Here is a 24,178-nt window from a genome sequence, read left to right as displayed (position 1 = left end):
GACTCAGCCAATTGGAGGGAGGTGTTGGCCAACATTTTCTGCCCTCACCCATGTAAAACATTCCACCTTTTGTCACTTATGGGTGGGAGCAGGAAAGTGTTTGCACCCTGGGAATGCACCTGTGCTCCCTTACCAAAAAAGCAGTACTTCTTTCCACTCTTAATCTACTGTTCCTTTAATACTAAATCAGCTTTGCTTGTCCAGTGACATTGTCACTTGGCTAATCACGGTTGGCTACGTGATGACATCCAATCCAATCCAAATCTTTATTATGGTCATAGACCAACATCTATATCATCTATGTGATGACATCATTATTCCAAAGCAGACAAGACCTATTTTTTTAAAAGTGTGCCAAAGCAGCAGCCAATTAGAGCAGCAAATTGTGGGGCCAGGGATAGTGGAAATTAAGGCAGATAGTGGAAATTATCCACAGCGAACTCAGTCACACAGCCAATCCAGCAGGAGTGAACTCACCATCCAAGGATCAGCCGCACAATGAAGTTTCCCACAAAGAGCTTGGTGCATGGCTAATCCATTAGAGTTGATCAGGCAGCCCATCTGCTGGGCGGTAAGTCCAGCCCTGCTTTCTGCAGGGACAGGCTGCGTGACTGAGTTCACCACACGGCAGTCAGTCATGCAGCCACGTATTTACCTGCCCTCACCTGACCATGTTTGACATTGAGTATGAGGCAGGTTGAGCACGGTTTGAGGAACAGCCTTGTGGGCTTAAATTCAGCCCACAGCAGGAGGTTCCCCACCCTGGCCTATATGATACACAGGTAGTGGGGTGTTACTAGTCAGTGTAGACCAGGGATAGCCAATGCCCTCTGGATGTTGTTGGGACTCCAGCCCTGGTCATTTGCCGTGCTGGCTAAGGCTGATGGGTACTGTAGTTCAGGGACATCTGGAGGGCACCATGTTGACTACCCCTGATGTAAACAATACTGAGCTAGTCTGACATAGTATAAGAGAACTTTCTAAGTTCTGGAGATACAAAACATCCGTATTCTCTTGCCCTGAAAAGCTCCAATTCTTGCACCTTAGCACAGTCTTATTTTTCTCTATATTTAGTCTCTGTTTTCTTATGTTTTTTAAAGGTGTGATTCATCCTTTGTGTTCTAAATGGCTCTTTGTGATTCTAGAATGCTTTTATGGGGTGTGAGCTGTTAATTTATTCTGAAGGATGAAGCTTCTCTGTAGTTTAATGTTGTTTTACCTCTCTCCAGACAAATCACTAGCTGCAACCAAGATTTTTCCTTTGCTTTACAGTTTGCAGCTTGTCACCAAAATTCCTAAATGCCATAAGGATGAATTATTACATAAGGATAAAATACGTTTTATCATTATGGGAATAAACTTAGGTCAAGCTCATAGTCTTTCTAGCCTTTTGTGTGGCCAGAAAAAGGGGACAGTAAGGTTTCACTTCAAATTTTGTTGAACTGCCTTAGGATGATTAATTGAAACTCAAATGAACTGTGATTAGTCTCCAAGCCTTGGTTTTTGAATCTGGATTGTTTCAATAAACCATATATTAGCCACACTTTAGGATTTTGATGTAATGCTGAACTTGGGTTAATTGAAAATGGAAGTGAAAACTTCCAATCTCCTTGTGCTCGCTCCGGTGGATGAGAGAGGGATAAGCCTAAACTGTATTTTATTGGCTTATTCAATCATAACGTATGTGTAAGTTTTTTACCTACCACTCGTAAAGGCAACAGTTACATTTCTGACTACTGTATAAAAGTGTATGAGATAGCTTGAGGTTATTCATATCATATATGCAATTAGTAATATTTAAAGTGTCCTGGCTTATAAAATGGCTTACGTTCTTTACAGATGCAGTATTCCTTCATTTATCAAGCCTTACTTGAATACTACCTCTATGGTGACACAGAACTAGATGTGTCCTCCTTAGAAAAGCACCTGCAGCCATCGCACAATGCAGCACCAAATCTTGTCAAACTAGGGCTAGAAGAAGAGTTTAAAGTAAGTATTAAATAAAATTTTACAAAGATTTCAGGCTCACACTTGAAAGAAATAGTTTCTTACTCTGATTTTTAAAAGGTTAATCCTCTTAGAGTATTGGGTTGGGGGTTGGGTATTTTTTAGATAAAGAAACTTCACCTGAATTAGAATTTGGTGATAATAGTCATATTATGCATAGCATATATAATATGTCTGGAGATATGAATATAGTGAAGTTATTTTTTAAGGCTAACACCAGTTATACTTTCTTGACTTAACTGTAACTCAAACCATTCTTGTGCATTTTGAGATCTGCTGAATTTGCAAATATGAGCAAAAGTAATTGTCCCTTCTACTTTTGGAAGTTTTTTTTAATGTTACATTCATACATACATTTGTGGTAAATTATAACATCAATGTTCAGCTTTCCTGTAATGCAGGGGGTTGGACTAGATGGCCCACAGGATCTATTCCAACCTTACAATTCTATGATTCTGTGTGTAATACTTACTGTTTAATATGCACACACTACCTTTATTTTTTAACTTACTTTACTTTAATTTAATATACCATGCTTTATCCAAAGATCCCAGGGCAGTGTACAATATTAAAAACATAACTTACATAGCATAGTAAAAAAAAAAAACCCCACAGAAAAATCATAATAACAGTCTCTCCACATTTAAAAAGCCATAGAATATTTAATGGCCAAAGGCTTGGGTAAAGAGGAATGTTTTTGCCTGGTACCTAAAGACATGTAACGATGGCACCAAGCAAGCCTCTCTGGGGAGAGCATTTCACAAATGGGGAGCCAGCACAAAAAAGGCCTGTTCTCATGTTGTCAGCCTCTGAACCTTTTGGGGAGGGGAGGGACAAAGAAAAGGCCCTCCAAACGCAGGGTCTGGGTAGGTCCATATAGGGAGAAGCGGTCCTTAAGGTATTGAGGTCCTGAGCTGCTTAAGGCTTCATAGGTCAGCACCAACACTTTAAAATGGGCCCAGAAACCAATTGGCAGCAAGTGCTGTTGGGCAAGGATTAGCACTATATGCTCAGCTTGTCTTGCCCCAGTGAAAACTTGGCAACTGAATTTTACAGCAGCTGAAGTTTCTGAACTGTCTTCAGAGGCAGCCCCACATATAACACATTGCAGTAATCTAACCTAGATACAAGTAATACATACAAGCTACTAGAAATTGAACTGTACATATCCAGTCCCTATAAAACACACTTTCTAGCTACCTACCTTGCCTGCAGAAAACAAAAGCAGTGTGTCTTAGTTTCCAGGTTTTAAAAAATTGCTTTCCATATAGGTGTAACATAAAAGAACACAGGTGAAGGTTTATGTGGTTTGGGATCAGGTGAACCAACTAGAAATCTCTCAAAGGAACAGAATATCATGAAATTTTGATGTGTATCTGTTAGCCATTTTTGGTATTCTGTGTTTTTATACAGTAATCTACAAAGTCCTAGCCCAATCTCTCTTTTTGCTGTAGAAATTAACAAATGTTCGAATAATGAAAGAAAACATGAGAACTGGTAATCTGCCCGCAAATATGAAGAAAGCCAGAGTTATCCAAATCATCCCATGTAAGATATTAATTTTCCTCTTTGTAGAAACCGAAATACTTTTATTAATCCAAATTACCTTGTAGTGTACTGTTATGTTACACATTCAACAGCAGGTGGCACTGCTAGGCTGAAGTACAAAGATATATTGTAAACTTGATTCTACGAAAGCCTGCAGCTTCATAGCTTTATTGTATTATTGACTATAAAATGCTAAGTATTCTAAGAAACCTAATATGTGGTGTTTTTGTATTTTAGATGACTTTAACAGAGTGATTCTTTCAATGAAAAGAGGTCAGGAGTATACGGATTATATCAATGCTTCCTTCATAGACGTAAGTGTTTCTGTGTATGTGGAATATGTGTAGTACTGATTTTTACAAGTCTTTTCAGCAATCAACTTTGTTTTCGACGAGCAGGCAACATGGTTGCACGTGTGCTTTTATCATTACCACATGAGCTATATTGAAGAGTAACTTGAGAATTTTCAAAAAGAATCGAATTATCAACATCATAAAAAGTATGGCTTTGCACTTAAAATGTCAACAGAGAGAGACAAACCTCCCTGCTCTCCTTGTTCCTTAAGAGAAAACAGAAATTGAAGTCCCCACCTGCAGTGAAGCATTTTCTAGCTATCAAATAAGAATTTTCCTCTTCTCCACTTCTTCCAAATACAGTTCAGCTGCCCGAACAGTATTTACTCCTTCATGGTCTCAGTCATAGGGTTCATCTCTCTATATACACACTGCCATCTTTTTTCTCTTGACCCTTAGATTTTTATTTTATTTTCTAATACTTTAATACAGTCCTTGAGGGAAGCTTAATAAGTCAGTTAAAGAACCCGGTCAAATTCCCACAGTCTTTCCAGTGCCACCTAATTACATTTTCAGACACTTGCTGGATTGTCCATTGGCTTTATAAATCATATATATTATTTCTCTCTTGTGGTGCGTGTGTGTGTGAGCACGCGCGCTCCTACAGGACTTGCATGAAAGTCTGCCTCGCAGGAGGTGGGTGGTGAGAGGCACCTGGCTCCCACTCTCACTCTGAAGGACCCCATTTGCCCTTTCTCAGAGGCCTCACAGAAGTCTCACATGGGTGGCAGCAGTAAACACAACCTGACAGCAGCCAGGGGGCCAGGTGGAGTATCAGTTCATCACGCCCACATGAGGCAGCCACCTGAGATTATTGCCTGAATTCGGATCATGAATGGCAGCTGGTGTGGTGTAGGGGTTAGAGCAGGGGTAGGCATCCTAAGGTCCAATCGCCTTCTGAATCCAGCCCGCAGACGGTCCGGGAATCAGCATGTTTTTACATGAGTAGAATGTGTGCTTTTGTTTAAAATGCCTGGGTGATAAGGGTCTAAATCCTCACTCAGCCATGAAACTCACTGGGCAACCTTAGGCTCTCTGGGCAACTTGGGCAACCACTGCCTCTCTGCTTATCTTATTCTACATCACAGGGTTGTTTTAAGGACAAAATGGAGAGGGGGAGAACCATGTGTACCACTTTGACCTCCTTGGAGGAAAGGCAGGATATAAATGCTGTGCTAGTAGTATACAATACAATACAATACAATACAATACAATATAAATCTTAAGTGTTTTTCTATTCCTGAACTGGTTTCCCTATCCTTCCATTGTATATAAGGGACTAACTACAGTTTTCTGGATTTGTGGCTCATTCTAGAGCTTTCTGAAAAGAATTGTTTGTTCTGATATTTCTAGTTAGTCTAGAATTACTTTTAGATTGCCTGGAGTTAAAAATTGAAATCACTGAGGTATCAGGTAATCATTGCATGTATGTTTTTTTACTGTGAAGGGCTATCGCCAAAAGGATTACTTCATTGCAACACAAGGACCTCTTCCTCACACTGTGGAAGACTTCTGGCGAATGGTGTGGGAATGGAAGTGCCACACAATTGTAATGCTCACCGAAGTTCTTGAAAGGGAGCAGGTATGACCACTTTGCCCAATTTTTAAAAAAACATATTTTGTTATGAATAGCCTAAAGTGTGATGCGGAAATGAAATTTTTCTTAAGGACATTCCAACCCACTAAAAAAAAAGAAAAGATAATTAGCCTATAAATAGCCACAAGTATGCTTCATACCACCAAATCTTAGCAAAGCCCAGCTGTGTTTAGCTGCAAAGTGCTGTGCAGCCAGGGGACTATGTGATGTCACTGTAGAGTTCTGCTGTTCTTCTTCCTCACTCCACTTTTTTAAAAAATGCTTTGCTCTTGACAAAAGATTTTCAGGCTAGGAATGAGACATGTAGTAGCATGGTTCCTGATGCATACAGCTTCACGCGAATTGTATCTAACCTGGCTTGATGATCCTCAGTACTGAAAATTCAGAAAAAAATTGTCACAATCTAGGGAAAGTTACACATAATCAAGTCAATTGGGAAATCAATGGGAATTAAGTGTGCTCAACTGAGTGCTAGCTTAATAGTGCTTACTTAACTTCCTCTGGACCACACTACGTGTCAGCAATTGCATGGTGGCAAGAAGTCTGCATGTTTGGTGTAGCATCAAACTACATTTCTTAACTTAAGGTGAGATATAATGGGTTTCACAGTGATACCCATTTCAAGCGTTGCTGAAATCATTAAGTCATTACAAAAGCAAGTTGTGTTGTCATATGATTCGTGAAAGTTTTTAATGTGTCTTTCTAACTTTTTCCCATTTTAAAAACTTTTCATTTGTCTTCCAAAGTACAGAAGTATTGCATGTCAAGCATATGTTTGTGTAACATCAATTGCCCATAGAAAACAGGCATCAACTAAAACATGGAGAATGTAGAACTTCCTGTATTTTTCTTCTTCTGTTCAGTACTCAGATACAGGGGCATTAAATAGTTATTCTGTGTAATATGTAATGTGCGATTGGAGGGAGGAGAAGGAGACAGGAACTAGTTCTTACTAATGTTTTTGAGGAACCAGTGCTGTATCTGCATGAATATATTTCAACCAACAAGTTCTGGAGGCAGCATTCATTCCTTTTTCTTCCCTCAATGTTACAGGAAAAATGTTTTCAGTACTGGCCATCAGAGGGATCTGTTACTTATGGAGAGATTACCATCGAGATAAAGAGTGACTCACTGGCTGATGCCATAAGCGTCAGGGACTTCTTGATTATGCACAATCAGGTATTAATGATAACATTTTAAATACGTCTGTGTCCGCTGTGGTTTTCTGAACTTCAGGGTTGCTTAAAGCCAACCGAAATGTAAATTTAGCTCAATTTAGATTACTCGTTAAAATCCTCTTACCTTATATAAATCACATGATTAATTTACATTGACCATATATGAAAAGGTTCCTATAGATAATAAGGTCTGTGGCTGGCTTCCAGTGTTCCGTTCCACTCTTGAAGCTGCATTGAATTTGTGGTTTTCTTGCCTTTGAATGACCAGGAGAAGCTGGGCAGACTTGTCCGACAGTTTCATTTTCATGGATGGCCTGAAATTGGAATTCCTGCTGAAGGGAAGGGAATGATTGACCTCATTGCAGCTGTCCAAAAGCAGCAACAGCAGACAGGAAACCACCCCATTACAGTGCACTGCAGGTAAATAGTTTTGTATTTTATTTTGCTCTATACTCCTTTGCTTGTTTGCAAGTTTGCAATATTTCTATTCTGCCCATCAATATTTCCATGACAATATTTGCAAACATGTAAAAATATAACATTTTTTTTAAAAAAGACAATAATTTTCTATAAAAAAAATACACATTTAAAATACACAGACCCCAGAAATTGACCAGGTGCCATTGCAGTTAATGAAGTGCCTATATGACCTGATTGTAATGCCCAGTCCCTGTTACCAATCTAGTAGCCTTGAAACGATTTTCTGTACTCTGGGAGTTTAAGAGGGAATGGACAACTATGGCCAGATACTCAGTTATCAGAAATGGGGCATTTGTCAGCAAGGCTTTAATATCACTTTCCTGGAGTTTTAGATCAGCATTGGGGAACCTCTTGGCCACAGGCCTAATTAGGTCTGCCTGGCTTCTGAATTTGAGCTGCAAGGCCATTTTGGGCAAACTGCACTCACCTACCAGTCACCTATTGTCATAAGATGTCAGCTACAGAGATCTGTTCTCTCCAGCGTAAGCAACAAGTGTTAACCTGTTAAAGTGTTCCATGAAGGCTGACCCAATCTTGGATCTGGGCAGATCCAGATGCTTTTGTTGGATAAACCGAATTCATGATTTTGAAGCCCAATTTCTTATTAGCTAGAACTATAATTCATACATTACTTTAGCTTCAGTCAGTCACATAGTGATAGTCAGGCTCTGGCTGGTGAGACAAGGATGTTTTGAAGAGTTTCCAGAAGTGCTAGGAACTATATTTATATATTGTTACTTTAGAAATAGCATGATGTAAACATTTATGCACATAAAGTGATTGCAAGATTAAGCTTGGCTGGTTGAAAAATTTAGATGTCAGTTTATATTTCAAGAAAGTTTTCCTTGGCTAGTAGAACTAAATTCCGTTATCTGCATGAAAATGTTTATATTAAGCAAATTGGCATAATTTATTCTGCTTCTGCCAGTCCTGGGAAAGAACAGTGAGGCAATGCAGGAATTCTTCTCAGTAGCAGGGAATCAATTCAGCGTGTATTTTCATTGTATTGAATATGGATTTGGTAATATAACCTGTTAAAGAAAAAAAATGTATATGTATTATAGTGCTGGAGCTGGAAGAACAGGTACATTCATTGCACTCAGCAATATTCTGGAGCGAGTCAAAGCTGAGGGGCTCTTAGATGTATTTCAAGCTGTGAAGAGTTTACGACTGCAAAGACCACATATGGTGCAAACACTGGTATGTTGTTTTAACCACAAAAATATTTGTCAAAAGGATAATAGGATGTTGGTATTTGAGCAAAGTGCCACAACACAGGACTTGGGTGTTCACAAATACATGTAGTGCCAATGCTTAGTCGTGTTGCAAAGCCACACCACAACAACTTTTGAAACTGCTGAATAGCCTCTGCACAGTGCTATAGGGTATCTTGGATTTTTGGGGGCGGAGGAGAGGGGTGTACAGCTGGTCCTCTGAACTGCTAATAGCAGTGGCAAGATCCAAACATTATTGGCTACTTTTGCAATCAAGGAATTACGGCAAGGGTGGCCTCCCTGTATATAAGGGGCAGATTCATTAGAGCTGGTTATTTGTGCTCTGCTTGCCTCTCACAGTTGTTTTTAAAAACAATAGCAATAGTCAGGCTTACACATGTGTCCTGGTATCAGAATATAGCCATTTTTAGCAGTCTTTTGATGGCTCCCCTACCCTGAGAGGCAGGCTATAACTAATTAAAATGAAAAAGTAAATGGGAAACTTCTTGATTTGACAGTGATTCTTGATAGGATTTATGGTTATTTTAAATGGTCCCATTGGGCTCACAGTCCACCTCTCATTCAAAATCTGCTTTCTCGGTGAACCAACTGTTGTTGTTTTAGTTAGATTTTAAAATTAATTATACTACAACCTGCAAAAAATAAAGTGTTTTAACAGGATAAGAAATTAAAAATGTTGTCTGTGAGATAGCATTATGCTCCAGTTTAGAGTTAAACATGCTTCACTGGAATTGTTATGATTCAGAGAAATTTTCATCAGAGTAAATGTATTCTTCTTCTTTTTTCAGGAACAGTATGAATTCTGCTACAAAGTGGTACAAGATTTCATTGACATATTTTCTGATTATGCCAATTTCAAGTGAAAACTCCTGCCTTATTATTATTAATTTAATCATCTGTACAGAGATTTGTAAATCATGTTAATTTATTTCCATTGACTTTTTAAAAACTCTAAATGTACATACTACCATGTTTGGCTTGCTTGGAATGCCTCCTTAGATGTATAAATTATTCAAGACTTTCACTCTCTGATCCAAAGGAGCATGCGCAGAACCATTTCAAAAAAACCCTGAAGAACCTGTTTGATCCAGAGTCCCACTTTCCCTCCCAAACAGCAGGATTGCTATTGTTTTGAAATGCTCAACATGTGCAGCTTCAGCACATAAAATAGGGGAGCTGCACATCTAGCACACTTTTGCATGTGGGACACCCCATTCAGCTGGGGATATATGTGCAAAGGCTGTGTCTGTGTATCTAGTTCCCCAAGCTGGATCAAGGTGATCTTTAAAGTTTTGCATAACAGATGGCCGTGTACAATAGATCACAGTATAAACTATTATGAATATAGGGCACAATCCAGCCTATGTTAGGCATATTCAATACTCACTGATTTCAGTGGGTGTATTAAGCTTATGCTTAAATTTTTCCCATTGAAGTTAATGGGATTTGGAGTCCAGTTAATGGTCTGGGAGCACTTGATGCTGCAGCACTGCTGAAGCTAAGTGTGCATGGATCTGATCAGCCCCTTGGATGGGAGTCCATTGAAGAACAGGAAATAAATACTTTTAAAATTCATTAATGGGACTTCAAAAATGCTTGGTTTTGGCTGGATCATACCCATATTTTTCCCTGAACATCTATGAAATTCTGCTTTTTACTTTTTAACTTTTAGATGACTTATAAAATAACCCATGTTTATAAAGCAGAGGAATAAGAGTAAATAGGCTGGATCCAAATCCATGCACATAACAATTATTTCTCTTAGAGCAAGTTCCACACAATGGCCACATGCTACTAGGAAACACTGTGTACACCCCACTGAAATGAGTGTGGCCACCCAAGAGCATATGCATTTGCTTGCTGCATTAATCTCAGTATTTACAGAGTATTCTTTTTTTGGTTGTGGCGGTGTTTTGATGCTTTTATGTTCATCAGCACCTTGCTCCACTTTTAAACCTATTGATGCTAATGTGAACTGCTGACTGTGGAAGACACTATTTGAGGTGCTCTAGAAAGTTGGTTAATATTCTACAACTATTAATCTTAACATTCAATAGCCAGGTTATATCCGTTTGCTTTTTTTTGGGTATTTTTTAAGCATTCTTCCTGTTAAGCACAACTCATTCAGTGGGTTATATATAATGGTACATGAATCCTCCACAAGCAACTGTCTAAGATTTTGAACCTTAGCAAAAAACATAAAACATATAATTATTTTTGAAGACAAGATTCTCTAGACAGTTCTGTTATAATTGCAAGCTGTAACTTAGCACCATAATGCAAATACTGAGTTCGTTGAATTCAGTTAAATAATCTTAAAAGATCACCTTAAGTTATTTAACCTGATATAATTTTTGAAAAGAAATATTAACATAAAGTAACATTTAATGTAAGTTAATTAATCAATATTTTGAAACTATTTTGTATTTTGAAAAGAAAGAGGTTCTGTTCTTGCTATCACAAAAAGGTATATTGCCAGATAGAAAGCAAATATATAAAGGAAAACATATACTTTCAATTTAAAACAATCTAGCTTAAGATAGTTATGGCTAAGCACTACTGAAAGCAACACAACTTCAGTAATTACATAGTGGCAAACTTGCTTCACTGGTGTCAATGGAGTATAGTCATGACAAATCTTTAGTTGAATCAGGGAATAGCATCTACTGAAGTCAAGACATTTACTTCCAAGTCCTTAGAATACTGGTGTTAGTGTTCAATTAAGGACACAGATAAATACACTTGTGCTCCTTTAGTGTTGGTGGTACTTAATGGGAATGAACAGTGTCCTGAATTGTGTCCCTACAAATGGTGTGGTACTCCTCAATGCCAGTATGCTTTCAGACCTCCTATATGACCTATGATTTCACAATTTTCTCCCTTATTGTAAGTATACAGAACTATCCCAGTAGTGTAGCCAATGAAGTATGGACATGTAGGAGTGCCCACAAAATTTGGGTTTGGGCTGTTGGTGCACAACAAACCATTTACTGTTAGGGCACAAAACCCATTTGTTTTGAACTGACTTGTATGATGGGTTGCTTCCTAGGGTTTTTACTTGAATGGCTGTGACAATATATAAAGCCCCATGTGGCAATGTCATCGTCTGGACAAAACTAGCTTTGGAGAAAAATGACAAAACACACAGTACATTTTATATCTATTGCTCCCATCTTTTTAGAAGGCATAAATTAAAGAGCACAAGTACAAAAGAATAATTTGTATATAAATGTCTAATATGCAATAGTTTGGGCTTGTTCATTGGTGTGTGTTTTTAATACAACAAGGAAAGCCTTATTGACATCTATGTAGACTTTAACCTGGTCATTACATTTCAGCTCCTGCATTATTTTAATCGATGTTCATTTTAATACATGACTGGAAGAAGGGTGGATACTTTTAGCAATTCAGAGGATTGCAAGGTGTCCACATGAGTCTTTTACTTACCGACTTTTAATTGAAAACAGTTCAGGTTAGTCTATAAGCACACTGTTTTTAAAGCACTGCCATTTTATTGCTTGTGTCTTCCCAGTAATGCACTTCTGTAAATCTATATGTATATGTACAGTTGTTATGCACTTAATGAATAGAATTTATTGTAAGAGGTGATTGATGTTAAGCTCTCTAAGCCCCAAAGCAAACACCATTATTTGGTTTAAGAGTTGAATGTAAAATAAGCTTTCTATCATAATAAGTTTGGAAATCCAAACTCCAAAATGTGAGGAATGAACAGTCCAATACACTATGGACCCAAATCTGTGAGCACATTAATAGATGAAGATAGGTTTTTTAAAAACCACTGTTTCTATCCACCACTTTAGAAGCTGCTTCCAACAGCCTTAAGATGTCAGACGCTTTCTAATGCAGTACAAATTGTGTGGAAACTGCTTTTTCAAAATACTGGGGTTTTTATTTAGGTATGACAAAACCATAATCATATTCTTCCTAATATCTCTATTTTTGTTACAATAGAGACATGTGCTAGTCCTGGTATTGAGTTTTTGACTACTGGATATTAGTAACACCTTTAGGCATTTTTGGTGTCCTGGTGAATATGCCCCCTCAGTTTTCTTGGCTCCTTGATGAATGGCCTCTCTGCACTTAGCCAAAGTATCTTATTTAGCTTGATAACAGAAAAATAGTCTTTACAGTTACCAATTTAGTCTCCGTCTTCTAATTTCCCACTTCTTAGCTTTCAGTAAACCTAGAATAGCATAGGTAGCTGCTGTTCCCTCATCCATGACACTGGAATTCCTTGCTTCTCTTAGTATCTGGTCCAGTACCCCTTCCTTGACCTCTGACCAGCAACCATGGCTATAACTGTGAAATCTGCTTAAGGGAAAGCATTGCAGTTGTTCCTTTTTAAATTATCCAAACAAAGTCATTTCCAGATGTAGAGAAAAATCCTGCCTTGGTGGAAGGAAGTAATTATTAGATAATATTTCTAATAGCATCCAGAACTCTCTTAATTTGTTGCTTGTTCTGTAAAGCAATATTTAAAAACGTAAGATGTGGGCCAGAAATGCACATAGCGGAATCCATTAATGAAGTAGGGATGTTTTAGCTTTTCTTATATTTACCCAAGTGAAGCCAGAATACTTGGGGTGAGGCTCATTTTGGTAATACTAATATGAGTGCACTTAAAATGGAGCCAAATGAGCAGCTTTCCTCCCCCAATGTGGAATAATTTCTATACTCAACAGTTTCAGATAATTCCGTGGGATTAAATTCTCTGAAGTAATCTGAAGCACAAAACATTCTCTGTGGCTTTGTTGGATTCCCTTCAGACAATCTAGTTCTACTAGGTTCTCCCATTTGGTGATGACAAGACTTGCCACAGTTGAGGAAATACTGTGCTACACCCAGCCAAATCACTTTTAATCACAACTAATCTGTTTTATGAGGTTGGTGAATTGCAACTTTAGAAAGCTTGTTTTTCACTTCAAGGTGTTTAGTCAAATAAGACTGTGATACTTCGTACAATGGTATAACAAACATATTTATGGGTTTCCACACTTAAATTTTTTTACATTGCATGAGATTGCATTAATAAATGCCAAACAGTGATTAGAAATTTATATGTTCTGATCTGCATATCTAGTCACTATGTGACTCAACTTATTGTCTTGTGTGACAGTGGACATTGATTGCCAAAGCTCTTAAGTACATGCTTAACTCAGAAACAGTGCACAAATAGTAATATTGTTAAAGCAGTTTATTTCGAAGTATGTTTCTAGAAACCCGGGGTTCCTTATCAATTTATCAGGGAGTCAACAATAGCCCTATTTGTGTGTTAAAACCCTCATGCGATTTTACTTGCGTAAGGAGAGGGCAGGGGCGTGTCAGCTCCCCAACTTCACCCTCCACGAGGCTGGATGTCTGCTATATGCATGTAGATCCAGTGTGATTTAGAACCTTGCACAATCAGCGTCCTGAATCATGTGGAGAGCTAACACTAATGCAGCAGCGTCCTGGCTACAGATCTTTGCCCTCCAATGCATGGAGGGAGCAGGCCAGCACTCCCTTTATTGCATCTTTTTTAATACCTTGCAAGGACTAACAACAAGATAAAGAACTGTAACTTAGCTAACCAAAAGGCATCTTATCATTTGTTACTGATATTTTCCTGCAAAGTACAGCAGCGGAGGAGACATGTCCTTTGCAGGCCTGGCACCAGGGATTAGCAAAATCTGGCAGGACCCCCTCTAATAGTTTATATACATAAAATTGCTTTAAAAACAAACAAGAGCAGTGCGCACACATGCATGCAAACAGTTAATGTGTGTGGGAAAATGTAGCTGTGTGGGGAAAGGAAGGCTCTGGTCTTGACCTTCTGTTGCCTGTATGACAGCCAAGGTGTTTCCATTCTATACCGTACTTGGATTCCTTGCTCCCCTGATTGTCACAGGATTTGCAGAGCCCACAATCAGCCACAACGTTCAGGATTAACTCCTCCTTGGCACTGTTGCAGAAGTTGGGAGAGCCTAAGCTCACAGTTTGCCTGGTCTCCCATGTTACCAGTAGTGGATGCTGTATCAGGCAGAGCAGGTTCTGTGCTCCCGACTCATCTGCTGTTAGAGCCAGCCCATCTGCACGCCCCATTTAGTCAGCCAGCTAGCCCTCTGCATGGAGCTTAGGAGCAAAAGAAGATATTGGAGGAAGCCCTGCTCATGCATTCAAAAGAACACCTGAGCTTGAAACAGTCCAGGAGTGTGTGCACCAACCCCGCCTCCAGTATCCTCATGTGTGCTATCTCCACTCTCTCCTCTCCTGAGGTTTGAGCAGAAATATCTGCAGCAATATTCTAGCTGCATTCAGAAATTCCCTGCAGACCTTTGTGCTCAGAGCTCAAAAGGTTAGGAGTAGGAAGCATGCAGAGGGTTACTGGGGGCAGGGGCAGCATTGCATCCCTGTGACCCTACACAATTTGAACTCTCATGTACTCTTTTGTATGCATGAAGTGTGCACTCTCTTGTATTTGATGTGGATGTGTATCTCTGTGTGTGCACGCTTCTGCATCTTTCCTCTGCGTGTTCAGGCCTCCTGCTATCTCTTGCATGGGGTCCAAAGAATCCTGGAAACAGCCCTGGTGCTGTGGGACATACGTGCTCTGTATAGGGGCCAGCTAGTCTCACTACGCAAATTTAAGAATGTGACACAATGCACTCCAGAATTCCCTGCAACACACAACATAGTTCTTGGCAGACAACTCAGTGTGGAAAGCATTTCTTGATGCAAGCAAGTTTTGAAATCTTGTACTAAGTAGATACTTAATGGCTTGGGTTAATCAGGCCCAACAGAAGAATGCCTGCTGTATTGATTAGTGTTTTGAAAATGACTTTTATGAATTGGTTTTTAAAGGAATTTGAACATCTTTGTTTCCAGCATTTGAAAATGTTTTCATTACGCAGTATCATTTTTAGTATGTTGCTACTGAACCTTATTCTGTATATGCAAAACTATATTTAATTTATGTCAAGATCTTTATAATATATGTATGTATTATACAGTGATATTTTCTTTTATTACATTTATAATTTGATCTTGCTGTATTTATAATGCCAGTGAATGTTGCTGAATTATTTGTATATGCAAATCGCAAGATCTAATAATTCTGATGCAAGAACAAGGTTTCATTTTTATTTTCAGGCTGCATTTCTTTCTTTAAATCTCTTAATTTCATTCCTCTACTATTTGCTCATTTAAACTAAATACAGCAATAGTGCAAAGGACATAAAATCCCTTACTTAAATTACTTCCCAGAACTTTAAAAACTCTAGCTATTTGACTCAGAGCACTGTTCTGACAAAAAAAAAAGAGTTAAAAATGAAGCATTATACATATAACATTAATTTGCAACAGCAATTTATCTTCTCAACCAGAACACGCTTATTTATTCTAAGTAATCTGAATAAAAGTAATCATTATTCTCAGTTGTTCCAATGGATTATACAAAAGTAAATGTAATCTTCCTGGGCAGTACATTTTGGTCTACTTGAAACAAATATAGCCATGGCAGGCATTTTAGACCTTGTCTACACATGCATCAAAACGGAGTTGAGAGGGTTAGACTGGACTGCAGGAGCAGAAACATGGTGGTGATGGGGAATGGCATAAAAAGGACATGGTGCACTTTTGTGTGTGCCAAGAGAGATGGTTCTGTTGCATATATTAGATTTCTGAAAGAGAATGATACATTCGTTTTAAAACATCTTTCCTTTAAAGGAAGTACAAAAGGAAACAGTATGTCCTCTCCCTTACTACTCTCTGTGCTGCCTGTGTTACATGCAGTGTTCCACTTCAGACTGCAAATAGGTGGTCACATTTATAATGCTCCCCTATGTTCAAAACTCCTTCATGAGTAGAAAACAACTGGGAACAAGCTGTGCTAGAACCATTCTTCCTGGTAATGCTGCTTTTACTTGCAGGGTGTTTTAATATGCTGGAGCATTCAAATCTGGGGTGTCCATGGATAGTTTAACATGGTTGCATCCTGTCTCCTTCCTCAACATTCTATCTACCCTCATGTTGCTTTATGTGTAGACCATGTCCTAGTTTGCTTCAGTCACCATTCTGGATTTAGTAGGGTACTATTTTCTATAATGCAAAGGCACACACCACTGATATCTCAGCTATGTGGAGAATATTGTATCCTGATTAGATATAATCTAATTAGATTTCATTGGAGCATTAAAACTGGACAGAACCATTTATTTGGGCTAACAATTTCTTTATTCATATCAAAACCATTCTATGGTATTTTTATTTACCAAATGTTCCTAAATGTCCTGCCTTGAGGCCATCCACAGTTGTCCAATGTTACTTTCACTAATAGGATCCTGCTGTAAGATCTCCACCCAATAAGTTCCAGAAATTCTTACAGTGCAGATTACCTTCATCATGCTTTAAGTTGGTAGAACCCTGTTTGCTGGCGGGGGGGGGGGGGTTCTGATGGGAGGTAGATAGCTACTCATTGCCATTGTAAAAGAGTGTCTGAATTCTATGAAAACACACACACACACGTCACAAAGTTACAATTTTCAATTACATCCCTGTTGTGAGGTTAACATATAGCAGCTATCAATCAGAGCCCATTGCTTGTAGTTCTTGAAGAATCAACTATTTTGGAAGATTTTTTTTTTAAATAAAAATCCTCTCAGTTGCCAAGCAGTAGATAACTGTGTCTCACAAAACTGAAATCCAGATCTGCCATCACCATGAGAAAACTACTTGTGAATTTCCATGAGCAAGTTCTTCATTTCTGACAGTTCCTTGTTTAATTCTTGGTAACCTAATGCCACAGACTATGGAAAAAAGCTTATAAAATTGACTACATGGGATGTCAGTGCTTAGAACTTGGAAGAATTTAAAATGTTTCCAATCTATTTTGGCCCTGTTGAGATCTTGTTTTTAGAAGTCTGATTCTGAATATTGAAAACCTGTAAGTTGACATATTTTTTAATTATCCAGTCTAGCATACATCTATTCACTTTGCCAGAACTCACGTGTAAACAAAGACCACTGTAGCTGGATTATAAGTGACTTTCTCGGGATCATTCCCAAGATTTCTTACTACCCAGGTTATATAGTTTTATTTGAAACTGCAGTGGCAGACCTCATTATGAGATTTGTAGTCTGTTTTCTGAACATCCTCTGTGGCTTTGATAATAGTGTATTTAAAAAGAATACATTAGTAAAAGTAATATTCTATATTATATTTGATCTAATAAAACACAGAACTCTTGTGGGAGAAGGGCAGTTGAAAGAAAAAAATCTCGACAATTTGTTACCATTTTTTATATCAAATAAAATATCTTGATGTTTTGGAGTTCTGTTTCCCCAGGTAATTTGCTACACTTTGCACTTTTATCATCTAAAAGATAGATAGATTAATTATTTGAAAGGACTTTAAATCTGAATATGAGCTTCTTATAAAGCATATTCATAAATGCATGCAAGAATCATGTCTCTGAGCTTTTGATTTGTGTCTTACAAATAGAAATAAATAGTTACTGATAAACCATACCTTCCTCAAATACTGGCATTCAGATTACACTATCTAGATATCTAGAATGAAAAAATAAATGGCTATAGCTTATGCCAGTAACTGTCCTTAGCTAGAAAATGTGCAGACCCATCTTTCTCAAAAGTGAAAACACACAGAGTTCTTAATAAAATAAGATTAGCCAACTCCATTCTAGTCCAGCATCCTGTACTCATAGTGGGCAACCAGCTATGGTTTCATGTGGGAAGTCTTTGAGAAGGACAGGAGCACAACAGCAACTAATATGCAGAAGCATACTGCTTTTGACAGTGGAAGTAATACAGTCATGATAGCTCTTACTCCATACATTTGTCCAGTGTCCTTTTCAAACTATCCAAGTTGATGGCCAACACTACATCTTGCAATCATGAATTCCATAGTCTAATCATGTGCTGTGTGACATAGTTCCTTTTGTCCGTCCTAAATCTTTCAGCATTCTAGTTTGGTGGATGGCCCAGGTTCTAGTACATGTGAGAAGGATAGATACTTCTCTCTAACCCAGGGGTAGTCAACCTTTTTATACCTACTGCCCACTAATGCATCTTTCTTGATGGTAAAATTTCCTTACCACCCACCAGTGCTCGATGGAAGGAGGATTCAGCTTGTTCCATAGAACCCCTACCGCCCACCTAGAATCCAGAAATGCCCACTAGTGGGCGGTGGGGACCAGGTTGAAAACCCCTGCTCTTACCAGTTTCTGCACATCATGCATAATTTTATACAACTCTATCATGCTCCACAATACCTTTTTCTAAACTAAAAAGTTCCAAATGTTGTAATCTTGTTCCAGCTCTCTGATCATTTTGGTTACCTCCTCCTCCCTTTTCCAGCTCAACAATATCCTTTTCCAGCTCAACACAGTATTCCAGTGCAGTCACCATAGATTATTGGAGCCGTATCTTCCTGGCAGCAGACGACAGAACCACAAGACAGGTGTAAAATACTCAAGCAAGAGTTTTATTTACAACCTTACAAACACAAAGCATGTGGGTGTTCTCTTTTGCAGGCAAATGCAAACTGCAACTTCTCCTTTTGTACTCATCACCAGCTGTACCTAATCATTCTAGAAAACCACACCACGAACTCACAGAAACAGTTCTTAAAGTTACAACAATCTTTTGTTTCTTTGCAGAATGACTCCTACCATAGATTTGTGTAACAGCATTATGATATTGACAGTTTTATTTTCAAACCCTGTCACACACTGGCTCAACATTTTCATTAAGCTAAGATCTCGTTCCTCATAAGTCACTGCCATTTCAGACCCCATAAATGCATATATGAAAAGTTAGGACTCCCCCAGCAATGTACATCACTTTAGAATTGTTTGCATTTATTGCACTGGCCATTTTAATTCCCACTAACCCAGTCTGGATAGATCCTCTTGTAGCTAATTCGCAAATCCATTTTTCTTCTTACAAACCTGAACAATTTGGTGGCCACAGCAAATCTGGTGACCTCACTGCTCACCCCTAACCCCAGGTTATTTATGAACAAGTTCAAAAGTGGAGTCTTACCAAGAATCTTGGGGGACTTGGCTTTCTACATCACTCCATTGGGAGAACTGTCCATTTATTCCTGTGAAGGGAAGGTGACCTTCATTACTTCATGAAAAGCAGCGAAACTTCAAACACTCAGGGGACTCTTCTGAGAAGCTTTTCTTGGTCACTTCTCCCTGTTCTTTAACCAGTTACTGATCCATAAGAGGACTGCCTCCGTAGCTGGTCTACATTTTATTTTACCTCTTTTTATTGCTGGTTTTAATGTTTTTGGAATTTGCTCCTCAAATTCTTTTTTAAATCCCTTATTGTTTGCATCCCCCCCCCCCTGCAAGGGCTGTGCTCCCTTTGCCAAATGAGAACAAAAAAGTAGCAAATAAAAATAAAAAGGAAGTATTTTTCTGAATGAAGCCTTCTCCAATCGCTTTCCTTGACTCTCCTCATTAACCACACTGGCATTAGTGGTATCTCTCCTTATAAACTTGGTTCACTTATCTGTAAGTCTTAACATGCTGGTAAAAAATCCTGAATGTGTGCTAAAGGCTTGGTATCTTTCTTTTTTTATTACAGTAAAACTATAGTGAAGTTACTTTGCAGCATTATTTCTGCAGAAAATCCTTTCTTTTGAGTGCACTCCTATGCAGCAAGTATCTTGAGATACTGAAAATATAATTCAGATAATTACAATTGTATGGTCAGAATGATTTCTTCCTACATGCTGGAGTGGTTGGACTAGGATCTGGGAGACCAGGGCTCATATCCCCACTCAGCCATGAAGCTCACAAAGTGACCTTGGGCCAGTCACTGCCTCTCAGTAAAACCTACTATATAGGGTTGTTGTGGGTATTAAATGAGGAGGAGGAGAACCATGTATGTCACCTTGAGCTCCTTGGAGAAAAAGATGGAATAGAAATGCAATAAATAAAATAAAATATCCTACTGTGATGTCCCTTATAACTGGCTCAAAGGTGCAACTTCCAAAAGCATGTTAAAGAGCAAGTCTATCAAGATAAAATGATGTACATTGTCAGCTATTTACTCAATTATACCCTTGCACATGACACAGTAGTAACTTCAGAATGGTGTATCTGTATAACTGGGACTGAAATGTTATACTATTTTGAAAATAACCAGGTTTTACTAAGTTGACTACTCAAACTTTACATATTGCAATCTAATGGCAAATTTACACTGCAATCTAACCATGTTTAGTCAGAGGTTAGTCCAATGGGAACTGGATTCAGTGGGGCTTAGCTTACTCCCAAGTAAATGGGGTCAGGATGGCCTAAGCTGGATCGTGCCAGTAGCTTTGCCACTTCAGAGTAATTTAATTCCAAAGCGAAGCTAACATTAACAAAGCTGTTTACACTGAACTACAACACATTTGAAGTGACTAAACATCATAGCCACATGAAAACAGCAAATGAGGCAAACTATAAAAATTACAAAAGCAAAGCACAAATGTCAAGAGATTTTGCTTTTTGAAAGATCTAAATATTAAAATGTTATGCCCTGCAGCAGAAAAGAATGTATGACCTTGCCGAGGCTTTGCTTCCTTTGTGTATATATTCTGCTCACAAAAACTTTATTAACTTGATACTAGACCATATATTCTACCAAGGCAAACTACTGGAAGTAAGTTAATATGCAGCATATAAATTGCAATGTATATGCCATTAATTTTCAGTATCAACTACTTTTACACAAAATTATATATAATTTACACATATATCCCCTCCTTACTAAATCACCAATATACAAACACCCAGAGGTGTGCATAGGGTCCCTTGTGCCCTTGCCAAGCAGCTGTATCAACGCCCTCCCCTGAAAAAAATAGCCTTATCGCAATACCGCATTAGAAATTACTAGATTTCACATGACTGAAGTACTCAAAATGTCTGGACTGAGGGTGAGGCGAGGCAAGGAAGTTCCTTATAAGTCCTATTGAGTTTAGTGGGGGGTTTACTCCCAGGTACCCTTAATTAAAAAGGCAGAAAAAAATGGCATACAGCACATGGGAGGGAAAACAGCACTTGTGCAGACCATGCATACAGTTTTCTGTGTAAAAAGTGTACAATATTATACATTATTGGCCATGGGTGGAGTATCCTGTTTTCTCTCCTCAACACTCAAAGACATTTAGGTCTACACATACACTGCACATACTCATTTTGTTTCATTCGTGTGTATAGAGTTTAGAATCTATAACTATCTCAGTCACCTTTTAAATTTTAAAGCAGTTTTCCTCATCTGCTTTTGATATTCACTTTTCCACTTTTTTGAATCTTATGACATAATGGAAAGTGGAAGTGGAAGCAGCTCAGGCAAGACTAATGTAAGACGATACAGATATGAAATCAAAATGACTGCAGGTTTTATTCAGATTGAGGGGTTGGGGAGAAACCCTGCTCCAGGAAGCCTAATTGGGAGGGAGGATTGGTTTCTCTGTATATAATATAAATGTAAGAATGTTATCAAACAGCCCCCACTGGAGGTTTGCAGTGCCACATCACAGACCTGGATTTGAATGAAGTCAGGGCAGGATAGAGGAGCAAATGTGAAGGCAGGCTGCACAACAGCAGCATGGGAGTGAGGAAGGGAGTCACACTGAGAGGCAGAAAGCAGTGGTTTAAAGTGGTGGAAGTTTGAGTAAAGCAGAGATGGAGGAAACTGGGAAGAAAATGGTAACTTTAAACACCAGCAGAAATTTTAGTAAATTAGGGGTGGAAGGTTTAAAGCAGCCACTCCCCCCTACCCCTTTCAGTGTTTTCTCCCTTCTTGTTATCCTGAAACTTATCCCTTTTGCATTCCTCAACTGCCTCATTTGAGAGAGAGAAAGGATGTGGAGTCCTCAAATATTCCATAGTACTTTTTTGCAATGTATTTCACTCCTGGTTCTGCATGAAGTTCCAGATTTGATGTAGCAACTTAGAACAGATATTTTATTAGCAAGCACCCAAAATATACACAGCATCCATCAACTGAGTTTAACCTTCTCAAACTCAACAAGCTAACTCACAAGATTCTGCTCATATTAAAAATAGAAATGTGATGAAATTAGAACAGCCAGCCTAAAGGTTCAAGAGGCCCTACTCCTTGGACCAGAAACTAAGAAACAAAAATCTTTGCATTAAGACTCTTTTGAGATGGACATCTCTTCTATTTTGGTGGAAAGCTTACGAGTATGCTATTTATAAAATACTTTTTCTTTCAGCACCACTTTCACTTACTGCATCAGAAGGAGATTCCCAATCTAGATAAATATTGAAACTAAGTAACAAAGGAGTCAACTTCCCATTCACTTGCCATTCATATATTTTCCAGGGAAACAAGAGGAGAAAACAGAAAAGAAAAAGTCAAACCAGGAAAATACTGTAATTATCTTAAGCACCGGTATTTGACGGTAGCAGGAAGGATTATGTTAAATGCCAAAGATAATGCTCGAGAGTAACTCCTACCTTTAGAAATTCCTCCCATGCATCCCCGGTTGCAAAAATGTAGAAAGCATTTCTTTATAAATGTAGAATGTATTTACACGTTCTCTCTTTTCTGAGCTAAAATTTCAAATATGTTTTTGAAATAAACCAGGTATGTTTTAGACGTATCTCTTTGTAAGTAAAAGTAGCTAATTGTTTCTGACATGTCATTTACGTATGATTGAAAAGCTGCAGAAGGCGTTCACCATGGAGTTCACCACTGCAGCGATCTTGCAGAAAAAATTGGGGGGAGGCACGGGCATGGGGGTGAAGATGAGAGCAGGTGTACAGTGGGACTGCCTAGGAGAAAGGGTTTTTCAGAGATGGGAGTTGGGATGGTGAAAAGCAAGCTTTAGCAGTTGCATGGGCTTGGGACGGGCTGCCTACAAAAGAGATGCTAAACTGGAGAACCTGAGAGTTCCTTGTGTGGAACTGCAATTGACAGATCCTGTATCATAGGATCCAACTCCTAGGGACCGAGGGGTCTTCTCCAAGTTTCCACACCCCTGTCCTGTGTAGTCACGAGGGTGCTCCCCCATCCTCCATTAATTTAGGGGGCGTGTCTGCACCTGGCAAGTTTTTCCATTTTCAGAAAAAGAAAATAGGGCAGGGGGGAGAATAATAATAATAATTTATTACTTATACCCCGCCCATCTGGCTGGGTTTCCCCAGCCACTCTGGGCGGCTTCCAACAAAACACTAAAATACAATAACCTATGCAAATGCAAAGCCGGCTGTTCTTTTCTTTCTTTTTCTTAAAATTCAATCATTGTACTTGGAAGTTCTTCAGCTGCTTCATAAGCACTCAAAAGTTATGTTATCCACCCTGTTGTGCTATTTTTAAGCAGCACCTCAGAACAGAGGACGGACGGCACCCTCATAACCACGCCTACTGAGAAGACTTGAGTTCAGAGGCGCTTACTCGCAGGTAAGCGGCATTACGGCTGTCCCCTAGGCGGGAGCCCTTTTCCCGCCTCCGCCGCTTGGCGCGAGAAGCGAAGGAGCTAAACGCGCACGGCGCTTCTCCTAAATGTCTGTTAAAAATTGAACGGCCTTCTGGGTTCCCCATTGGATCGTTTTTCCTTGCCGCGTCATCCCGCGTTCTCCAATCAGAATCCACCGCGCGTCGTTTTAAAAAGTAAATCTGATAAAACGTTGTGCCATATTTATGCTTCCGCGGAAACCATTCAGAAGTAGTCCCCACACAGCCCGCTCCCCCCCCCCCGCCTCCCAAAAACCTCAGTTCAGTGTGGGAGTGGTG

The 24,178-nt window shown here is 38.9% G+C and overlaps 1 protein-coding gene and 1 long non-coding RNA gene across 4 annotated transcripts in view; one reads left to right on the top strand and one right to left on the bottom strand.

The window, feature by feature from the left end:
- PTPRE (protein tyrosine phosphatase receptor type E) overlaps window positions 1-15,546 on the top strand; it is a 103,799-nt gene extending 88,253 nt beyond the window's left edge. Inside the window, 8 exon segments of the mRNA XM_053388893.1 lie at window positions 1,840-1,989; window positions 3,462-3,555; window positions 3,793-3,869; window positions 5,356-5,490; window positions 6,559-6,684; window positions 6,952-7,103; window positions 8,228-8,363; window positions 9,187-15,546. Of these exon segments, the coding sequence (XP_053244868.1) occupies window positions 1,840-1,989; window positions 3,462-3,555; window positions 3,793-3,869; window positions 5,356-5,490; window positions 6,559-6,684; window positions 6,952-7,103; window positions 8,228-8,363; window positions 9,187-9,261 (945 nt within the window). The 3' untranslated portion in view covers window positions 9,262-15,546.
- Window positions 2,381-24,080, bottom strand: LOC128414119 (uncharacterized). 3 transcript variants are annotated; one of them, XR_008330586.1, is made up of 5 exons: window positions 22,672-22,771; window positions 19,460-19,520; window positions 6,808-7,012; window positions 5,469-5,590; window positions 2,381-3,345 (listed from the first exon to the last, which is right to left on the bottom strand). It is a non-coding gene; the product is annotated as an uncharacterized LOC128414119 (long non-coding RNA). The 3 variants fall into 3 exon arrangements; XR_008330587.1 differs by lacking the exons at window positions 2,381-3,345; window positions 22,672-22,771 and adding an exon at window positions 23,840-24,080 and having other exon boundaries at window positions 5,323-5,590; XR_008330585.1 differs by lacking the exon at window positions 2,381-3,345 and having other exon boundaries at window positions 5,323-5,590.
- Window positions 24,081-24,178: the final 98 nt, after the last annotated feature.

This window comes from Podarcis raffonei, chromosome 5, assembly GCF_027172205.1.
Source record: "Podarcis raffonei isolate rPodRaf1 chromosome 5, rPodRaf1.pri, whole genome shotgun sequence".
Taxonomy (NCBI): Eukaryota; Metazoa; Chordata; class Lepidosauria; order Squamata; family Lacertidae; genus Podarcis; species Podarcis raffonei.
This window is presented reverse-complemented; position numbering and strand designations above follow the sequence as displayed.